Genomic DNA, 23,384 nt, shown 5'->3' on the forward strand with positions numbered 1-23,384 from the left:
TCATGGACCAAAACATGTTGTCCAGCCCTGGCTTAGATCAGAGCATATTCACGTGTGTGAACGGCGCAGTCACAATCCAGACCCAAATCCTAGAGAATCTGTGACAAATCGTGATAATAGCAGCTCACAGTCATCTCCATCCAATCTCACTGAGAGAGTGTGCAAAGAAAGGTGGTCCTACAAAGTATTGACTCAGGGGGGCTGAATACAAATGCAAGTCTCAATTTATATTTTTGGAATATTTAGGAAACAATGTATCATTTCCTTGATACGTCACAAATACTCGCTACTTTGTGTTGGCGTCAAAATCTGGGAGTAATGTGAAAAAGTGGGGAAAAGTTCACGGGGTATGAATACTTTTTTCAAGTCACTGCATATAAGATCTGTTCTCATTATTTACATTTCTGCTGTGGAAATTAGTTCTGTTCCCTCCTGTAATAAAATCTAGTTATGAAAAGTCAGAGGAGCGGAATCTTTTGTAACTTACAGGAACTGTGTAATTGGGATGTTTGGAAACACCCAGAGTTCATACATGTGCAACTTCCTAAACTCCGCACGTGCCGCATACAGAGGACGTGTGCAGTTCATGAACAGAACTCCGGCAGCAGCAGTATATACTGACACAAATGAGAGAAAGCGGGATGGAACTTTAGCCACTAACAGGGGCTGTCGGTCGCTGATACACTGTAACAAACTGTGCCGCCCATATTCTTACATCATCATGATAGCTCTGGGTGGGGGGGGGGGGGTCTTGGATGGAAGCGTTTAGTGCCCCCATTATCTGACATCAGCGATGGATTAAATCAGCTTTATCAGAAAGCTGCAGATCTTTTTCTGACCCGGTGGCCCGGCGTTCTTCTGCTTTAATAAAACGCGTTGTCTCTTTAATAAACCACATAGAACCCGCCGTGTGTGATACAATGTAACAAGTTCTGATTCTATTTATTTATTTACACATTCCGGTGGTAAAATCACTTTTACGGCCAATCAGAAATGAGGAAGTGATTGTGGCTGTAGCGGTGCGTGGCGTCGTACAGAGGAGCAGCTTGTGCTCCGCTACTTCTTTTAATTACAGCAGTAACCATGGAGACACGAGACGTTCACGGCGTCGCCACTAACGATATCATTCCTGGGGTCCCACCATGTGGCGTCACGAAAATGTCACATGATCTCCATATAGAAAGGGGCTGTCTGGCCAGAAAATATCAATGACCTATCCTTAAAGGGGATGTCTGGGCAGAAATTATTCATGACCTATCCTTAAAGGGGATGTCTGTATGGAAAATATTGATGACTTATCCTTAAAGGGGTTGCCTGGGCAGAAAATATTAATTACCTATCCTTAAAGGGGTTGTCTGGACAGAAAATATTGATGATCTCTATCCTTAAAGGGGCTGTCTGGACAGAAAATATTGATGATCTCTATCCTTAAAGGGGCTGTCTGGACAGAAAATATTGATGATCTATCCTTAAAGGACTTATCTGGCCGGAAAATTTTCATGACCGATCCTTAAAGGGGTTTTCTGGGCAAAATATATTGATGACCTATCCATAAACAGGTTGGATAAAAAATATTGATGACCTATCCTTAAAGGGGTTGTCTAGATAGAAAAATATCAATAACCTATCCTTAAAGGGTTGTCTGAGTACAAAATATTCATGACCGAACCTTAAAGAGGTTGCCTGGACAGAAAATATTGATGATCTATCCTTAAAGGGGCTGTCTGGGCAGAAAATATTGATGACTTATCCTTAAAGGGGTTGTCTCGGCAGAAAATATTCATGACCTATCCTTAAATGGGTTGTCTGGACATAAAATATTGATGATCTATCCTTAAAGGGGTTGTCTGGGCAGAAAAAAATTATGACTGATCCTTAAAGGGGTTGTCTGGATGGAAAATATTCATGACTTAATACATTGAATGGAGCTGTGCTCACTGGAGTTGTTTTCAGCTTTTAGGTGAAGGTACTGGTCGCCACTTTAATTAAGCCTAGGTCATCAATATCTTATCGTTGGGTGTTCGTCACGGTATAAAAGTGGACGTAACGCAGGGCAACGTCTTAAAAAGTCTTAAAAAAGCTGCAGAGACGCTGATCCCTGGTGCTGTTACTTTGTTTCCTTTTCGGACATTGTTGCAGTGAACTTCTTGTTTCTACACTGGTGATTTTTCGCCCGGATGGGAGCCTGGACGGTTATTCGCTGCTCGCCGCCGATGCTGCCCGCAATGGCGCAACTCTTGCACAAGCCTGCAACGTCTCGGGGGGGATGGTGGGGTACATATAGTCGGATCTCACGTACAGTCCTGATTTCAGGGACCTGGGCGGCCATAGACATCATGACCACATTAAGGTATTTGTGCCTTTTCTAAGGTTTCCCAAGGGGTATAACAAATGACCAGGGGCCCCTAAACTGAGCTTAGCATAGGGCCCCACGGTCAGGGTCACAATGGGCGGTGATGAGGGATGGTGCTGCCCTGGAGCCTCAGTGTAGGAGCGCTGGGGGCATTAATTATCCCACCGGGCTATGCTGTAATGTGTATGTCAGCCACTGGGGGCGCGCTGACCTGTGCAAGGGGCAACTCCAGGGTCCTACATAGGGGTAGAGGGGTATTAGCCCCCAATCCTCCCCGGCCAATAACGTTACATCGTGCCGGACTCAACTAGGTCAGCGGATATTTCTAGGGGGGAAATCACTGACATCGCAACTACGGAAATAATATGAAAAAAGGAGGATTGGATACAGCAGCTCAGCCGACAGTATCACGCATGAGGAGCTTAGATACACCGAGCGAGCAAACTGCATCTGACATGATAGCTTTATATACAGTACATTGAGCTGCAGTCAGTATCACAAAGGATAGGATTAGATACACAGCTCAGAGAGTACCACACATGATAGGATGAGATACAGCACATCATACAGTATCACACATAACAGGATTAGATACACGGCTCAGCAGACGGTATCACACAGGAGAGGATTAGGTACACGGCTCAGCAGTTAGTATCACACAGGGATAGGATTAGATACACAGCTCAGCAGCCAGTATCACACAGGAGAGGATTAGATACACAGCTCAGCAGACAGTATCACACAGGAGAGGATTAGATACACGGCTCAACAGACAGTATCACACAGGAGAGGATTGGATACACAGCTCAGCAGTCAGTATCACACAGGAGAGGATTAGATACACAGCTCAGCAGTCAGTATCACACAGGATAGGACTAGGTACATAGCTCAGCAGTCAGTATCACACAGGAGAGGATTAGATACACGGCTCAGCAGACAGTATCACACAGGAGAGGATTAGATACACGGCTCAACAGACAGTATCACACAGGAGAGGATTAGATACACGGCTCAGCAGTCAGTATCACACAGGAGAGGATTAGATACACAGCTCAGCAGTCAGTATCACACAGGATAGGACTAGGTACATAGCTCAGCAGTCAGTATCACACAGGAGAGGATTAGATACACGGCTCAGCAGTCAGTATCACACAGCAGAGGATTAGATACACGGCTCAGCAGACAGTATCACACAGGACAGGATTAGATACACAGCTCAGTAGTCAGTATCACACAGGAGAGGATTAGATACACGGCTCAGCAGTCAGTATCACACAGGAGAGGATTAGATACACAGCTCAGCAGACAGTATCACACAGGAGAGGATTAGATACACGGCTCAGCAGTCAGTATCACACAGGATATGATTAGATACACGGCTCAGCAGTCAGTATCACACAGGAGAGGATTAGATACACGGCTCAGCAGTCAGTATCACACAGGAGAGGATTGGATACACAGCTCAGCAGTCAGTATCACACAGGAGAGGATTAGATACACAGCTCAGCAGTCAGTATCACACAGGATAGGACTAGGTACATAGCTCAGCAGTCAGTATCACACAGGAGAGGATTAGATACACGGCTCAGCAGACAGTATCACACAGGAGAGGATTAGATACACGGCTCAACAGACAGTATCACACAGGAGAGGATTAGATACACGGCTCAGCAGTCAGTATCACACAGGAGAGGATTGGATACACAGCTCAGCAGTCAGTATCACACAGGAGAGGATTAGATACACAGCTCAGCAGTCAGTATCACACAGGATAGGACTAGGTACATAGCTCAGCAGTCAGTATCACACAGGAGAGGATTAGATACACGGCTCAGCAGTCAGTATCACACAGCAGAGGATTAGATACACGGCTCAGCAGACAGTATCACACAGGACAGGATTAGATACACAGCTCAGTAGTCAGTATCACACAGGAGAGGATTAGATACACGGCTCAGCAGTCAGTATCACACAGGAGAGGATTAGATACACAGCTCAGCAGACAGTATCACACAGGAGAGGATTAGATACACGGCTCAGCAGTCAGTATCACACAGGATATGATTAGATACACGGCTCAGCAGTCAGTATCACACAGGAGAGGATTAGATACACAGCTCAGCAGTCAGTATCACACAGGATAGGATTAGATACACAGCTCAGCAGTCAGTATCACACAGGAGAGGATTAGATACACGGCTCAGCAGACAGTATCACACAGGAGAGGATTAGATACACTGCTCAGCAGACAGTATCACGCAGGATAGGATTAGATACATGGCTCAGCAGACAGTATCACGCAGAATGGGATGAGATACACGACTCAGCAGTCAGTATCACAGGAGATGGGATTAGATACACGGCTCAGCAGTCAGTATCACACAGGAGAGGATTAGATACACTGCTCAGCAGACAGTATCACACAGGAGAGGATTAGATACACAGCTCAGCAGTCAGTATCACAGGAGATGGGATTAGATACACGGCTCAGCAGTCAGTATCACACAGGATAGGATTAGATACACAGCTCAGCAGTCAGTATCACAGGAGATGGGATTAGATACACGGCTCAGCAGACAGTATCACACAGGAGAGGATTAGATACACGGCTCAGCAGTCAGTATCACACAGGATAGGATTAGATACACAGCTCAGCAGTCAGTATCACAGGAGATGGGATTAGATACACGGCTCAGCAGACAGTATCACACAGGAGAGGATTAGATACACGGCTCAGCAGTCAGTATCACTCAGGATAGGATTAGATACACGGCTCAGCAGTCAGTATCACACAGGATAGGATTAGATACACAGCTCAGCAGACAGTATCACACAGGAGAGGATTAGATACACAGCTCAGCAGTCAGTATCATACTGGAGAGGATTAGATACACAGCTGAGCAGACAGTATCACACAGGATAGGATTAGATACACGGCTCAGCAGTCAGTATCACACAGGATATGATTAGATACACGGCTCAGCAGTCAGTATCACACAGGAGAGGATTAGATACACAGCTCAGCAGTCAGTATCACACAGGATAGGATTAGATACACAGCTCAGCAGTCAGTATCACACAGGAGAGGATTAGATACACGGCTCAGCAGACAGTATCACACAGGAGAGGATTAGATACACTGCTCAGCAGACAGTATCACGCAGGATAGGATTAGATACATGGCTCAGCAGACAGTATCACGCAGGATGGGATGAGATACACGACTCAGCAGTCAGTATCACAGGAGATGGGATTAGATACACGGCTCAGCAGTCAGTATCACACAGGAGAGGATTAGATACACAGCTCAGCAGTCAGTATCACACAGGAGAGGATTAGATACACTGCTCAGCAGACAGTATCACACAGGAGAGGATTAGATACACAGCTCAGCAGTCAGTATCACAGGAGATGGGATTAGATACACGGCTCAGCAGTCAGTATCACACAGGATAGGATTAGATACACAGCTCAGCAGTCAGTATCACAGGAGATGGGATTAGATACACGGCTCAGCAGACAGTATCACACAGGAGAGGATTAGATACACGGCTCAGCAGTCAGTATCACACAGGATAGGATTAGATACACAGCTCAGCAGTCAGTATCACAGGAGATGGGATTAGATACACGGCTCAGCAGACAGTATCACACAGGAGAGGATTAGATACACGGCTCAGCAGTCAGTATCACTCAGGATAGGATTAGATACACGGCTCAGCAGTCAGTATCACACAGGATAGGATTAGATACACAGCTCAGCAGACAGTATCACACAGGAGAGGATTAGATACACAGCTCAGCAGTCAGTATCATACTGGAGAGGATTAGATACACAGCTGAGCAGACAGTATCACACAGGATAGGATTAGATACACGGCTCAGCAGACAGTATCACACAGGATAGGATTAGATACACGGCTCAGCAGTCAGTATCACACAGGATAGGATTAGATACACGGCTTAGCAGACAGTATTACACAGGAGAGGATTAGATACACAGCTCAGCAGACAGTATCACACAGGAGAGGATTAGATACACGGCTAAGCAGTATCACACAAGATAGGATTAGATACACGGCTCAGCAGACAGTATCACACAGGATAGGATTAGATACACAGCTTAGCAGACAGTATCACACAGGAGAGGATTAGATACACAGCTTAGCAGACAGTATCACACAGGAGAGGATTAGATACACGGCTAAGCAGACAGTATCACACAAGATAGGATTAGATACACAGCTCAGCAGTCAGTATCACACAGGATAGGATTAGATACACGGCTTAGCAGACAGTATTACACAGGAGAGGATTAGATACACGGCTAAGCAGTATCACACAAGATAGGATTAGATACACAGCTCAGCAGTCAGTATCACACAGGATAGGATTAGATACACGGCTCAGCAGTCAGTATCACACAGGAGAGGATTAGATACACGGCTCAGCAGACAGTATCACACAGGAGAGGATTAGATACACGGCTCAGCAGACAGTATCACACAGGAGAGGATTAGATACACGGCTCAGCAGTCAGTATCACACAGGAGAGGATTAGATACACGGCTCAGCAGACAGTATCACACAGGAGAAGATTAGATACACAGCTCAGCAGACAGTATCACACAGGAGAAGATTAGATACACCAGCTCAGTAGGAAGTTTCACAAGTGATGGTCTTAGATACACCAGTTAGGTGGTACCCTGTCCCCAGATAACATTCTTGTTGACAGTTTTATGTTCTTTGCTCTTTCGCAGCCCTTCGATGTCCTATGGGCTGAGACTGTCAGTCGGTGTGATACTGACGGTCAGCAATGTCTTCCTCCTCATCGCCATATCCACAAATCGTTGGGCCGACACTGCAGATGAGGTATATGCCGGCATCTGGAAACGGTGCAACCGAGAATTCTGCCAATCCCACGTGGAAATTAGTAAGTCATCATCAGGAGCGACTGTAAATCTGAGCCACATGTAGTTTCGCCGTTGTCCAGCTCCAGCAGGGGCTGTCACCTCGTAAGTCATCATCAGGAGCGGCTGTAAATCTGAGCCACATGTAGTTTCGCCGTTGTCCTGCTCCAGCAGGGGTTGTCACCTCGTAAGTCATCATCAGGAGCGGCTATAAATCTGAGCCACCAGCAGTTTCGCTGTTGTCCTGCTCCAGCAGGGGCTGTCACCGCGTAAGTCATCATCAGGAGCGGCTATAAATCTGAGCCACCAGCAGTTTCGCTGTTGTCTTGCTCCAGCAGGGGTTATCACCTAGTAAGTCATCATCAGGAGCGGCTATAAATCTAAGCCACAAGCAGTTTTGCTGTTGTCCTGCTCCAGCAGGGGATGTCACCTCGTAAGTCATCATCAGGAGCGGCTATAAATCTGAGCCACAAGCAGTTTCGCTGTTGTCCTGCTCCAGCAGGGGCTGTCACCTAGTAAGTCATCATCAGGAGCGGCTATAAATCTGAGCCACAAGCAGTTTCGCTGTTGTCCTGCTCCAGCAGGGGCTGTCACCTAGTAAGTCATCATCAGGAGCGGCTGTAAATCTGAGCCACATGTAGTTTCGCCGTTGTCCTGCTCCAGCAGGGGTTGTCACCTTTGTCGCCTACGTTCCGCAGTGATCGGCCAGGTTCACGTATTGGCGTCCATACAAGTGCAGTGGTTGTCTGCCTCACACTGGTCTGGACACATCTCGCCGTCCTCTTCGTGGTCTCGTCTTTATGTAATAATTTCTCCTTTTTCTCTTTCTCACTCAGTTCACGCCAAAATCTTCCTGATCTTCTTCCTCATATTTAACATCTTAACCAACATCGCCGTTATACTCGCACTCTGGGCGGGAGAAGTGGACAGAAAGAAAATCATCGGAAAAACCTGTCTGTTTAATGGTAGAAAAAGCAGTAACATATCCGTATCTATCTACATACACAGCTATAACATGAGCGCTGTGTGTATATAGAGCTATAACATGAGCGCTGTGTGTATATAGAGCTATAACATGAGCGCTGTGTATATACAGCTATAACATGAGCGCTGTGTGTATATAGAGCTATAACATGAACACTGTGTGTATAAATAAATGGAATAAATGGCGCTATAAAAATGTATAATAATAATAATAATAATAATAACATGAGCGCTGTGTGTATATAGAGCTGTAACACGAGCAATGTGTGTATATAGAGCTATAACATGAGCGCTGTGTCTATATAGAGCTATAACATGAGCGCTGTGTGTATATAGAGCTGTAACATGAGCGCTGTGTGTATATAGAGCTGTAATATGAGCGCTGTGTGTATATAGAGCTGTAACACGAGCAATGTGTGTATATAGAGCTATAACATGAGCGCTGTGTCTATATAGAGCTATAACATGAGCGCTGTGTGTATAGAGCTATAACATGAGCGCTGTGTGTATATAGAGCTATAACATGAGCGCTGTGTGTATATAGAGCTATAACATGAGCGCTGTGTCTATATAGAGCTATAACATGAGCGCTGTGTGTATAGAGCTATAACATGAGCGCTGTGTGTATATAGAGCTATAACATGAGCGCTGTGTGTATATAGAGCTATAACATGAGCGCTGTGTGTATAGAGCTATAACATGAGCGCTGTGTGTATATAGAGCTATAACATGAGCGCTGTGTGTATATAGAGCTATAACATGAGCGCTGTGTGTATAGAGCTATAACATGAGCGCTGTGTGTATATAGAGCTATAACATGAGCGCTGTGTATATACAGAGCTATAACATGAGCGCTGTGTGTATATAGAGCTATAACATGAGCGCTGTGTGTATATAGAGCTATAACATGAGCGCTGTGTGTATAGAGCTATAACATGAGCGCTGTGTATATAGAGCTGTAACATGAGCGCTGTGTGTGTATAGAGCTATAACATGAGCGCTGTGTGTATATAGGGCTATAACATGAGCGCTGTGTGTGTATAAAGCTATAACATTAGCGCTGTGTATATAGAGCTGTAACATGAGCGCTGTGTGTATATAGAGCTATAACACGAGCGCTGTGTGTATAGAGCTATAACATGAGCGCTGTGTGTATATAGAGCTGTAACATGAGCGCTGTGTGTGTATAGAGCTATAACATGAGCGCTGTGTATATAGAGCTGTAACATGAGCGCTGTGTATATAGAGCTGTAACATGAGCGCTGTGTGTATATAGAGCTATAACACGAGCGCTGTGTGTATATAGAGTTGTAACATGAGCGCTGTGTGTGTATAGAGCTATAACATGAGCGCTGTGTGTGTATAGAGCTATAACATGAGCGCTGTGTATATAGAGCTGTAACATGAGCGCTGTGTGTATATAGAGCTATAACACGAGCGCTGTGTGTATATAGAGCTGTAATATGAGCGCTGTGTGTGTATAGATCTATAACATGAGCGCTGTGTATATAGAGCTGTAACATGAGCGCTGTGTGTATATAGAGCTATAACACGAGCGCTGTGTGTATATAGAGCTGTAATATGAGCGCTGTGTGTGTATAGATCTATAACATGAGCGCTGTGTGTATATAGAGCTGTAACTTGAGCGCTGTGTGTATATAGAGCTATAACACGAGCGCTGTGTGTATATAGAGCTGTAACATGAGCGCTGTGTGTGTATAGAGCTATAACATGAGCGCTGTGTGTATATAGAGCTATAACATGAGCGCTGTGTGTATACAGAGCTATAACATGAGCGCTGTGTGTATATAGAGCTATAACATGAGTGCTGTGTGTATATAGAGCTATAACATGAGCGCTGTGTGTATACAGAGCTATAACATGAGCGCTGTGTGTGTATATAGCTATAACATGAGCGCTGTGTGTATATAGAGCTGTAACATGAGCGCTGTGTGTATACAGAGCTATAACATGAGCGCTATGTGTATATAGAGCTATAGCATGAGCGCTGTGTGTATATAGAGCTATAACATGAGCGCTGTGTGTATACAGCTATAACATGAGCGCTGTGTGTATACAGCTCTAACATGAGTGCTGTGTGTATATGGAGCTGTAACATGAGCGCTGTGTGTATATAGAGCTATAACATGAGCGCTGTGTGTATACAGAGCTATAACATGAGCGCTGTGTGTATATAGAGCTATAACATGAGCGCTGTGTGTATATAGAGCTATAACATGAGCGCTGTGTGTATATAGAGGTATAACACGAGCGCTGTGTGTATAGAGCTATAACATGAGCGCTGTGTGTATATAGAGCTATAACATGAGCGCTGTGTATATAGAGGTATAACATGAGCGCTGTGTGTATATAGAGCTGTAACATGAGCGCTGTGTGTATATAGAGCTATAACATGAGCGCTGTGTGTATATAGAGCTGTAACTTGAGTGCTCTGTGTATATAGATCTGTAACATGAGAGCTGTGTATATAGAGGTATAACATGAGTGCTGTGTATACAGAGCTATAACATGAGCGCTGTGTGTATATAGAGCTATAACATGAGCGCTGTGTGTATATAGAGCTATAACATGAGCGCTGTGTGTATATAGAGCTATAACATGAGCGCTGTGTGTATATAGAGCTATAACATGAGCGCTGTGTGTATATAGAGCTATAACATGAGCGCTGTGTGTATATAGAGCTATAACATGAGCGCTGTGTGTATATAGAGCTATAACATGAGCGCTGTGTGTATATAGAGCTATAACATGAGCGCTGTGTATATACAGAGCTATAACATGAGCGCTGTGTGTATATAGAGCTATAACATGAGCGCTGTGTGTATATACAGCTATAACATAATAATAATAATAATTTTTATTTATATAGCGCCAACATATTCCGCAGCGCTTTACAAATTATAGAGGGGACTTGTACAGACAATAGACATTGCAGCATAACAGAAATACAGTTCAATACAGATACCAGGAGGAGTGAGGACCCTGCTGCTCGCAAGCTTACAAACTATGAGGAAAAGGGGAGACACGAGAGGTGGATGGTAACAATTGCTTTAGTTATTCGGACCAGCCATAGTGTAAGGCTCAGGTGTTCATGTAAAGCTGCATGAACCAGTTACCTGCCTAAGTATGTAGCAGTACAGACACAGAGGGCTAATACTGCATAAAGTGTATGAGAACATGATGCGAGGAACCTTTTTTTTTTTTTTTTATTATAAATAGGCCACACAGGGATCGTTAGGTTAATGCGTTGAGGCGGTAGGCTAATCTGAACAAATGAGTTTTTAGGGTACACTTAAAACTGTGGGGATTGGGGATTAATCGTATTAACCTGGGTAGTAAATTCCAAAGAATCGGCGCAGCACGTGTAAAGTCTTGGAGACGGGAGTGGGAGGTTCTGATTATTGAGGATGCTAACCTGAGGTCATTAGCGGAGCGGAGGGCACGGGTAGGGTGGTAGACTGAGACCAGAGAGGAGATGTAGGGTGGTGCTGAGCCATGGAGTGCTTTGTGGATGAGGGTAGTAGTTTTGTACTGGATTCTGGAGTGGATGGGTAGCCAGTGTAATGACTGGCACAAGGTAGAGGCATCGGTGTAACGGTTGGTGAGGAATATGATCCTGGCAGCAGCATTCAGGACAGATTGGAGCGGGGAAAGTTTGGTAAGAGGGAGGCCGATTAGCAGAGAGTTACAATAGTCCAGACGAGAATGAATAAGTGAAACAGTCAGAGTTTTTGCAGAGTCGAAAGTAAGAAAAGGGCGAATTCTAGAAATGTTTTTGAGATGCAGGTAAGAAGAGCGAGCCAGTGATCGGATGTAGGGGGTGAATGAAAGGTCAGAATCAAGGATGACCCCAAGGCAGCGGGCATGTTGCTTTGGAGTAATGGTGGAACCGCACACGGAGATGGCAATGTCAGGCAAAGGTAGGTTAGTAGAGGGAGAGAACACGAGGAGTTCAGTTTTTGACAGGTTTAGTTTCAGATAGAGGGAGGACATGATGTTAGAGACAGCGGTAAGACAATCACTGGTGTTTTCTAAAAAGGTCGGTGTGATATCAGGAGAAGAAGTATATAATTGGGTGTCGTCAGCATAGAGATGGTACTGGAAACCAAATCTACTGATTGTTTGTCCAATAGGGGCAGTATACAACGAGAAGAGTAGGGGGCCTAGGACTGATCCTTGAGGAACCCCAACAGTAAGGGGAAGGTGAGAGGAGGAGGAACCAGCAAAACATACAGTGAAGGATCGGTCAGAGAGATAGGAGGAGAACCAGGAGAGAACGGTGTCCTTGAGGCCGATGGAGCGGAGCATAGTGAGGAGGAGCTGATGATCCACAGTGTCGAATGCTGCAGAGAGATCCAAGAGAATTGGCATGGAGTAGTGACCATTAGATTTAGCTGTTAGTAGGTCATTAGAGACTTTAGTGAGGGCAGTTTCAGTAGAGTGTAAAGAGCGGAAGCCAGATTGAAGAGGGTCGAGAAGAGAGTTATCTGAGAGATAGCGGGTAAGACGGGAGTGGACCAGGCGTTCGAGGAGTTTAGAGATGAAGGGAAGATTAGAGACAGGTCTATAATTAGCGGCACAGTTTTGATCGAGGGATGGTTTTTTAAGTAATGGATGTATGATGGCATGCTTAAATGAGGAAGGAAAAATACCGGAAGTGAGGGAAAGGTTGAATATTTTTGTTAGGTGAGAGGTGACAGCCGGGGAAAGGGACTGGAGGAGATGTGACGGAATGGGGTCACTGGTGCAAGTGGTCGGGCGAGAAGATGCAAGGAGCCTGATCACTTCTTCTTCTGTAACTGCTTCAAAGTCAGAGAGTGAACTAGATGCAGTGGGGGAGGGAGGACAGTGCATGGTATGAAGAGATTGGGAGATGATTTCCTGTCGAATGTGGTCAATTTTTTCTTTGAAGTAATTGGCCAGATCGTCAGCACGGAGATCCGTGGTTGGGGCCTGCTTTCTTGGGTTGAGTAGGGACTGGAACGTGTCAAAGAGACGTTTAGGGTTATTGGACAGGGAGGTGATGAGGGTGTTGAAGTAGGTTTGTTTGGAGAGGTGAAGGGCAGAATTGTATGTCTTTAGCATGAACTTATAATGGATGAAATCTTCGGGTAGATTAGATTTTCTCCACAGACGTTCTGCGCACCTGGAGCACCGCTGCAGGAAACGTGTTTGCAGCGTGTGCCACGGTTGTCGCCGTCTGTGCCGAGTTGTTTTATGTATAGGAGGAGCAGCTTCATCCAGAGCACTTTGCAGGGTTTCATTGTAATGCTTCAATGCAGAATCAGGACATGAGATGGAGGAAATAGGGGCCAATGAGGACTGCAAGTTCTTCATAAGTTTCTGGGTGTTAATGGCCTGTATGTTTCTATAAGTGTGGAAAGTGGGGGTGACCTGAGCGGGATGGCAGTTCTTGATAGAGAATGAAAGAAGGTTGTGGTCAGAGAGCGGGAGAGGGGAGTTTGTGAAATCATCCACTGAGCAAAGTCGGGAGAAGACCAAGTCAAGGGAGTTTCCATCTTCATGTGTTGGAGAGTTAGTATGCTGCGAGAGGCCGAAAGAGGAGGATAGAGATAAAAGGTGAGAAGCAGATGGGGAGAGGGGAGAGGCAATGGGGATGTTGAAATCACCCATGATAAGGGTGGGGGTGTCACAGGAGAGAAAGTGTGGAAGCCAGGTGGCAAAATGATCCAGGAACTGATGAGAGGGGTCGGGAGGACGATACACCACCGCCACTCGCATGGAGAAGGGGACGTAGAGTCTGACCACATGGACCTCAAAGGAAGGGAAGACAAGTGAGGGTACTTGGGGCGCTGTGTGTATATAGAGCTATAACATGAGTGCTGTGTGTATATAGAGCTATTACATGAACGCTGTATGTATATAGAGCTATAACATGAGCGCTGTGTGTATATAGAGGTATAACACGAGCGCTGTGTGTATAGAGCTATAACATGAGCGCTGTGTATATAGAGGTATAACATGAGCGCTGTGTGTATATAGAGCTGTAACATGAGCGCTGTGTGTATATAGAGCTATAACATGAGCGCTGTGTGTATATAGAGCTATAACATGAGCGCTGTGTGTATATAGAGCTGTAACTTGAGTGCTCTGTGTATACAGCTATAACATGAGCGCTGTGTGTATATAGATCTGTAACATGAGAGCTGTGTGTATACAGAGCTATAACATGAGCGCTGTGTGTATATAGAGCTATAACATGAGCGCTGTGTGTATACAGCTATAACATGAGAGCTGTGTGTATACAGAGCTATAACATGAGCGCTGTATGTATATAGAGCTATAACATGAGCGCTGTGTGTATATAGAGCTATAACATGAGCGCTGTGTGTATATAGAGCTGTAACTTGAGTGCTCTGTGTATACAGCTATAACATGAGCGCTGTGTGTATATAGAGCTGTAACATGAGCGCTGTGTGTGTATAGAGCTATAACATGAGCGCTGTGTGTATATAGAGCTATAACATGAGTGCTGTGTGTATACAGCTATAACATGAGTGCTGTGTGTATATAGAGCTGTAACATGAGTGCTGTGTGTATACAGCTATAACATGAGCGCTGCGTGTATACAGCTATAACATGAGTGCTGTGTGTATATAGAGCTGTAACATGAGCGCTGTGTGTATATAGAGCTATAACATGAGCGCTATGTGTATATAGAGCTATAACATGAGCGCTGTGTGTATATAGAGCTATAACATGAGCGCTGTGTGTATACAGCTATAACATGAGCGCTGTGTGTATACAGCTATAACATGAGCGCTATGTGTATATAGAGCTATAACATGAGTGCTGTGTGTATAGAGCTATAACATGAGTGCTGTGTGTATATAGAGCTGTAACATGAGAGCTATGTGTACAGGTCCTTCTCAAAAAATTAGCATATAGTGTTAAATTTCATTATTTACCATAATGTAATGATTACAATTAAACTTTCATATATTATAGATTCATTATCCACCAACTGAAATTTGTCAGGTCTGTTATTGTTTTAATACTGATGATTTTGGCATACAACTCCTGATAACCCAAAAAACCTGTCTCAATAAATTAGCATATTTCACCCATCCAATCAAATAAAAGTGTTTTTTAATAACAAACAAAAAAACCATCAAATAATAATGTTCAGTTATGCACTCAATATTTGGTCGGGAATCCTTTGGCAGAAATGACTGCTTCAATGCGGCGTGGCATGGAGGCAATCAGCCTGTGACACTGCTGAGATGTTATGGAGGCCCAGGATGCTTCAATAGCGGCCTTAAGCTCATCCAGAGTGTTGGGTCTTGCGTCTCTCAACTTTCTCTTCACAATATCCCACAGATTCTCTATGGGGTTCAGGTCAGGAGAGTTGGCAGGCCAATTGAGCACAGTAATACCATGGTCAGTAAACCATTTACCAGTGGTTTTGGCACTGTGAGCAGGTGCCAGGTCGTGCTGAAAAATGAAATCTTCATCTCCATAAAGCATTTCAGCCGATGGAAGCATGAAGTGCTCCAAAATCTCCTGATAGCTAGCTGCATTGACCCTGCCCTTGATGAAACACAGTGGACCAACACCAGCAGCTGACATGGCACCCCACACCATCACTGACTGTGGGTACTTGACACTGGACTTCAGGCATTTTGGCATTTCCTTCTCCGCAGTCTTCCTCCAGACTCTGGCACCTTGATTTCCGAATGACATGCAAAATTTGCTTTCATCAGAAAAAAGTACTTGGGACCACTTAGCAACAGTCCAGTGCTGCTTCTCTGTAGCCCAGGTCAGGCGCCTCTGCCGCTGTTTATGGTTCAAAAGTGGCTTTACCTGGGGAATGCGGCACCTGTAGCCCATTTCCTGCACACGCCTGTGCACGGTGGCTCTGGATGTTTCCACACCAGACTCAGTCCACTGCTTCCTCAGGTTCCCCAAGGTCTGGAATCGGTCCTTCTCCACAATCTTCCTCAGGGTCCGGTCTCCTCTTCTCGTTGTACAGCGTTTTCGGCCACATTGTTTCCTTCCAACAGACTTACCATTGAGGTGCCTTGATACAGCACTCTGGGAACAGCCTATTTGTTGAGAAATTTCTTTCTGGGTCTTACCCTCTTGCTTGAGGGTGTCAATGATGGCCTTCTTGACATCTGTCAGGTCGCTAGCTAACAGCTTACTACATTATGGGAGTTTTCACCCGCAACATCTAAAAAATGGCATCCCTAAGGGACAATTCCTTCGCCTTAGGAGGAATTGCAGTACCAATACTGATTTTCTCGGACAAGCAAAGGATTTGACAAAGCGGTTCCAACAGAGGGGCTACCCACAGGGAGTGATCTCCAAAGCCTTCCAACATGCCCGTGGCCAGGATAGATCGAATCTCTTGGAGAAAAAGGTACGTGAACCTCTACGTACTGTACCCCTAATTACCACATTTAATAATCAGTGGTCTGATATTAGAAGAATCTTATCAAGAAATTGGGACATTCTTCTGAGTGATAAGAAGATTGTCCCCTTCATCTCGGAGACCCCTAACCTGGTGGCCAGGAGGGCAAAAAATCTAAAAGATGACTTATGCCATAGCCACTACTATAGGCCCTCGACTAGGCTGAACCGTGGCATCAGGGTTTTTGGTTCCTACCCCTGTGGCAATTGTAATATATGTCAATTCCTAATAGCCAGTGATGGTTACTCTGTCTCCTGCCTGCCTTTTCAGATACAGCCTAGGGAATACTTCAATTGTCGCTCACGAAATTTGGTTTATGCCATCTTCTGTGGATGCCCCAAGATATATGTGGGTCAAACATCACAAGAACTTAGAAGAAGGATGCAGCAACATCTGTCCAATATTGCCACTGCCTCAAGGGATCTAAGGAGGGATAAGACATTGTCCTCGGTGGCGGCCCACTTCTTGGAGAAACATCAGGGGCGTCCTGCTGGCTTCAAGGTCATGGGTTTGGAGACTGTATCCACCAACATCAGGGGCGGAAACATCACTAATGCCCTCCTTCGCTGCGAGTCCAAATGGATCTACAAACTTCAGAGCTGTACCCCAAGTGGTTTAAACGAGGACTTGTCATTTACGGGTTTCTACAAACAATTGTGATCTTATTGACTCGGTATAATACCTATGTTTTCTCTTGGTACTTTGTACCTGATTAGTTCAGGTTGTAGTAAGCTATGTTTATTGTATAGTCCATCATGGTCTGTTTATTTATTTATTTATGGATTTCTTGCTCTTCGACCGACTATGTTTTTTGATGCCATAGCCGTTTGTAGTGTTGTTGTACCCAGGTTTTAGACTTTCGTTGCCTGTATGTAATAACACTTTATAACAGTATTATGTGTTTTTCTTTATGCTCCCTTATCTTGTTGAGGACGCAGGCGGCTGCCAGTCTTTTGGTTACTGTGTGTATCTTGATTGTCGGACTCTGTGCCCTATGGGGGCGCAGTGTTTAATAATCAATAATATGGACTTTATCTAATCATATGCTTATCCAGGGAGCCGGCTAAATAGCCCTCCTTTGGCCACTATTTTCTATTAGTGTATAATATTACTGCTCCTTTTCTTGGCTCCAAATATCCCTTTTCGAGTGTGTATATTATTGCCTGACTTGCAGTACCCTTCGGATTAAGACTGTCCTGCCTTCTTTGTGCATGCGTCAGCACTATACAACTTGACCTTGTATCTTTGTAGCGACTTTCCTTTTGTTCTCTTTTCTGTTATACCTATGGGGGTCAGAGGCTGTATTAGAACCTTATGTAGGGTCCATCTAAGATTATCGATGGTCGCTATATTTCATTGGTCTATTTATTTAAATATTTAAATATTTTTGCCTGATAACTATGGCTTCCTCTTTCCAATGTTTTTGTGCTGCTGTATGGCCCACTTACGACAGGCACGTCTGTTGCCCCTTAGTATCTGCGCAGCCTATCTGTAATTGTATTACCACTATTTTTGATCTATTGCATCGGGTCGTCATGGTTCCTGTTTATTTCAGGAACCTGTGTGTGTGTGGTCCGCCTGCAGCTGTGACGTTAGTCACTTGTCTGGCGCGTGCGCTGAGCTTTGGCAATACTGTAATTTTGGGTTTCAGCATTTTATTTGTGTATTACTATTGTGTATATACTTGTACCAGGTTACCATGGCTATTACCACTGTTCTCCACTTGTAAGGGAACTTCAGGTTGCCACTCTTTTCTTTACAGGTGCATTGGCACCCGGTAAAAATGGTTTCGGTTCACCATGGAAACCTTCGGCTACATGGCCCGCCTACACCAGTGACGCATTGTGTCTCCTAGCGCTTGCGCAGTTTCCTGGCTATACCGCCGCCTCTACTCTGTCCCCTGGACTCGTTGTATCGGGTTGTCATGGTCACGGTAACCTTTGCATGTTTAATCCGCCCACATGTTTAAGCCCTGGCGCCTGCGCAGTGTATTCACAATAACGCCGCCATTACTTCCGGTCCCGGACCCGAAGCTCCGCTCTCAGCTGAGAGAAATCCTGACATTACGGGAATACTATATAAGGTATAGTTTGGTCTAAGCCGACACACTCGCCCCTGATGAAGCTGCTTCTATGCAGCGACACGCGTAGGGCATCATAGCCCCACAGATTGGCTCCGACATGCAGACTGGTATCCTGACTGACAGCATGGACTGGACCTGTGACTTGGACTGATTACTTTTTTTGCCATTGTCCTGTTGGGCCTTGGATATTTCTCATTTTTGGTATGCATACACATGCTTTTCTTGCTATGAGATTATCCTTATCTTGGGTTTGGCTACCTTACCTAACCTACAGTGGTCCTTATATATACACACAATAATTATTATTTTTTCTCTGGGGGACAGTATGTTGGCAGTCTTTGCCCTTATTGTTTATCAGTCATTAGTCTCCCATATCTTTGTATGTGGTGCTAGTCTATCTTGTTACTAGGACGGATATTTAGTATGGTTGAAGTATTATATATTTATATTCTCTAGATATATGTATGTACCACTTTGATTCCCCTTTTTTTGGGGGGTACGTCCTTACTGTTGTCTCAGCCTCCTCAGGTGCCATATATTATATATTTCTTTCTGTGGGCTATGTTTGTATTCCTTGTCATTATGGGCATGTTTTTGTGCTTTTAATTGTTTTTAATTGTGTTTTGTGCTTATTAGACTGCTTAATTACAATTAAAATAAAATATATATCTTTTATATCTAGTCACTATTGAGTCCTGTTGATCTCCCATACAACATGTCTTTCTCTCGATTGGTTCTATGCTGTCAGGTCGCTAGTCTTACCCATGATGGGGGTTTTGAGTAATGAACCAGGCAGGGAGTTTATAAAAGCCTCAGGTATCTTTTGCATGTGTTTAGAGTTAATTAGTTGATTCAGAAGATTAGGGTAATAGGTCGTTTAGAGAACCTTTTCTTGATATGCTAATTTATTGAGACAGGTTTTTTGGGTTATCAGGAGTTGTATGCCAAAATCATCAGTATTAAAACAATAAAAGACCTGACAAATTTCAGTTGGTGGATAATGAATCTATAATATATGAAAGTTTAATTGTAATCATTACATTATGGTAAATAATGAAATTTAACACTATATGCTAATTTTTTGAGAAGGACCTGTATATAGAGCTATAACATGAGCGCTGTGTGTATATAGAGCTATAACATGAGCGCTGTGTGTATACAGCTATAACATGAGCGCTGTGTGTATACAGCTATAACATGAGCGCTATGTGTATATAGAGCTATAACATGAGTGCTGTGTGTATACAGCTATAACATGAGCGCTGTGTGTATACAGCTATAACATGAGCGCTGTGTGTATATAGAGCTATAACATGAGCTCTGTGTGTATACAGCTATAACATGAGTGCTGTGTGTATATAGAGCTATAACATGAACACTGTGTGTATATAGAGCTGTAACATGAGCGCTGTGTGTATACAGCTATAACATGAGCGCTGTGTGTATACAGCTATAACATGAGCGCTGTATGTAGTGACCGGACGTTTCTCTCCTTCCAGCCTTCTTGGGGATTGCCGGGATGATTTCCGCCACAGTCTTCTTCGCGCTGGCCGTGGACCGCAGACACATCCTATACGGCCTCCCGCTGGGCTGGCTGAGCACGGGGCTGGTGGTCGCGGCTGGTGAGTTTCATATTTGCCCTTTTCTGTGGGACCTCCCTCCGGCTGCACGTGGCATGGGACTGGTGAGATGATGGTGGTGGCTGCTCTCCGGAAACTACCCATCACTTTCTCCAGGGCCAATGGACGGAGGACAGGGGCGGTGCCACTGGGTGACGGGTTGGTATGAACTTTCAGGGCGAGATCCTCGGGGGCGGGACCCTCCTGCCACGTTGCACATGACCGATGCCATCCTTCCCCTCTGCAGGTATCGTGAGTTTAGTGCACGCTGCTCTGGAGCCGGACAAGTCCTCCACCACCATAGAAGACTTGATAAGGGGCAACAAAGACCCACCGCCATATCCGGGCACCGAGGCTGGGCCAACCACCGCTGCGCCAACCACTGCTACACCAACCAGCATCATTGTGTCTTAAAGGGGAATACCAATTGTAGAATCCTAACAGCTGGGGCAGATGTCACTCATTTAAAGGGAAACTTCTCCCAGGTTTTTAAATTATTTTAGTGTCTAAAATATATTTTAAAAGTTTGATGAAAAAAAAAATTTCCTTTGACCCACCCCCCAGAGAGTGTGAAGAGTTAATTTTTCAGAGTCTGTTCAGTACCTTCGTTAGTTCAGCATTATACTGTGTATATAATGCTCTGCTTATTTTCTGACACAGAGCTCCAAATCCCCTGCCTAGATACTGAACTTAAAAGGATAACATTCTGTTGCACCTGCTGTCACCACTAGAGGGAGCCGAGGAGCTTACCGTATACATTTTACTCCTAAGCTCCCTCTAGTGGTGACAGCTGGTAATCAGAATTCTCTCTTTCTCAGTTCTACGTCTAAGCAGAGGAGTTGGAGCTCTGTATCAGTAAAATGTTGACCACAATGCATAAATATATGTTGAGTCAGCAATTAAGTATTTACTATTTAATTAATATGCTAATTACCAGTATAAAAATATAATTTTTTTAGAGAAAAAACCTGTAAACCTCCATCTTATCTTTTTTTTTTTAAATAAACCAGTTTTTTTAATTTGAGTGTTTATTTTCCAGTTTATTATTTAGGAAGCAAAAGGGAAACAGACTTACCCAATCTGTGAGAAGAGACTTTGCTTTAATGCTAATTATATTCCCATACGAGAAGAAATCACAAAAATCAACGCAATTACTGTCAGAAAGACTAACAAACTGCAGGAGACAGTACATGCTACAAGGATCTCTGCTTCTTTAAATCCCTGTGCTATGCTACACCTTCATATGATCCTCAGGGGTGGGGCTATAACAACCACAAATAAGTTTTAAAGAGGGCAAAAATAAGATAAATTACTGTTAGTGAAAATGACACTGTGCGTGATGTCAGTGGCCTATCGTGACATGAAGATTTTACATTCTTTAAATTCCTGTGTCATTCTTTACACTCATATGATCCTCAGGGGTGGGGCCAGAACAACCACAATTAAGTTTCATAGAGGGCAAAAATAAGATAAATTACTGTTAGTGAAACTGATACACTGTGTGATGTCAGTGGCCTAATGTGACACGAAGATTTTTCATTCTTTAAATTCCTGTGTCATTCTTCACCCTTATATGATCCTCAGGGGTGGGGCCAGTACAACCACAATTGAGTTTTATAGAGAGTAGGAATCAGAGAAATTAATGTCAGTTAAACTGATGCAAGTAATGTTAGTTGCCAAGTGTGACATGAAGATTTTAAAATCTTTAAATTCCTGTTTCATTCTCAGCCCTCATATAATCTTCAGGGGCGGGACTACCACAACCACAACAACTGTGCTTTATAGAGGGCAAAAATTAGAGAGATTACTCTAAGTGAAACTGATGTACTGTGCCATGTCAGTTGCCTAGTGTAACATGAAAATTTCCGATTCATTATACGGTATTCCTGTGCCATTCTCAGCCCTCATATAATCCTCAGGGGCGGGACTACTACAACCACAATTGAGTTTTATAGGTGGCAAAAATTAGAGAGATTACTCAAAGTGAAACTGGGCTATAATAATAAATAATAATATACTGGGTCATGTTGGTTGCCTAGTGTAACATGAATATTTCCAATTCATTATATTCCTGTGTCATTCTCAGCCCTCATATAATCCTCAGGGGCGGGACTACTACAGCCACAATTGAGTTTTTATAGGTGGCAAAAATTAGATTACTCAAAGTGAAACTGGGCTATAATAATAAATAATAATATACTGGGTCATGTTGGTTGCCTAGTGTAACATGAAGATTTCCAATTCATTATATTCCTTTGTCATTCTCAGCCCTCATATAATCCTCAGGGGCGGGACTACTACAACCACAATTGAGTTTTATAGGGGGCAAAAATTGCAGCAATTGCTCTAAGTAAAACTGATACACTGTATCAGCAATTGCTCTAAGTAAAACTGATACACTGTATCATGATAGCTGACTTGTGTGACATAAATATGTCCAATACATTAAATTCCTGTGTCATTTTTCACCCCTGTATGATCCTCAGGGGCGGGGCTAATATACCAAAATTGTGTTTTATAGAGTGTAAAAATCAGAGAAATTACTGTCAGTGAAACTGATACATTGTCATGTCAAAGGTCTGGCGTAAAACATAAAATTCTAATATTTTAAATCCCTATTTCACGCTTCAACTCCACATATGATCCTCAGGGGTGGGTCTACTACAACAAAAAATTAATTTTTATTAAGGGCAAAAAGTCTGAGAAATTACTTTCCGTGAATATGAGTCATTGTGTTATGCGGAGGGATGAAGGACGACACAACTATTTCCGCCTCTTTAAATCTTTACGCCACTCTCCTCTCACTTATGATCTTCCTGGGTGGGGCTACTACATCCACAATTTAGTTTTATAGAGAGCAAAAATCAAATAATTTCTGCCATCAAAATTGATAAGCCGAGTTAGTACGGAGGCCGAGCATAACACGAAGATTTTCGCTTTTTCAAATCTCTGCTCTATGCTCCACCCATTATGATCCTCA

General features: G+C 43.9%; 1 protein-coding gene across 1 annotated transcript; it reads left to right on the plus strand.

Moving 5' to 3' along the window:
* Positions 1-2,296: 2,296 nt before the first annotated feature.
* LOC138651194 (transmembrane protein 202-like) lies at positions 2,297-21,423 on the plus strand. Its single transcript, XM_069741228.1, has 5 exons — positions 2,297-2,350; positions 7,114-7,286; positions 8,100-8,228; positions 20,285-20,407; positions 20,652-21,423. The coding sequence occupies exons 1-5, from the start codon at positions 2,337-2,339 to the stop codon at positions 20,816-20,818; spliced, it is 606 nt and encodes a 201-aa protein (XP_069597329.1). The 5' UTR covers positions 2,297-2,336; the 3' UTR covers positions 20,819-21,423.
* Positions 21,424-23,384: the final 1,961 nt, after the last annotated feature.

Source organism: Ranitomeya imitator, chromosome 10 (genome assembly GCF_032444005.1).
Source record: "Ranitomeya imitator isolate aRanImi1 chromosome 10, aRanImi1.pri, whole genome shotgun sequence".
NCBI classification, from domain to species: domain Eukaryota; kingdom Metazoa; phylum Chordata; class Amphibia; order Anura; family Dendrobatidae; genus Ranitomeya; species Ranitomeya imitator.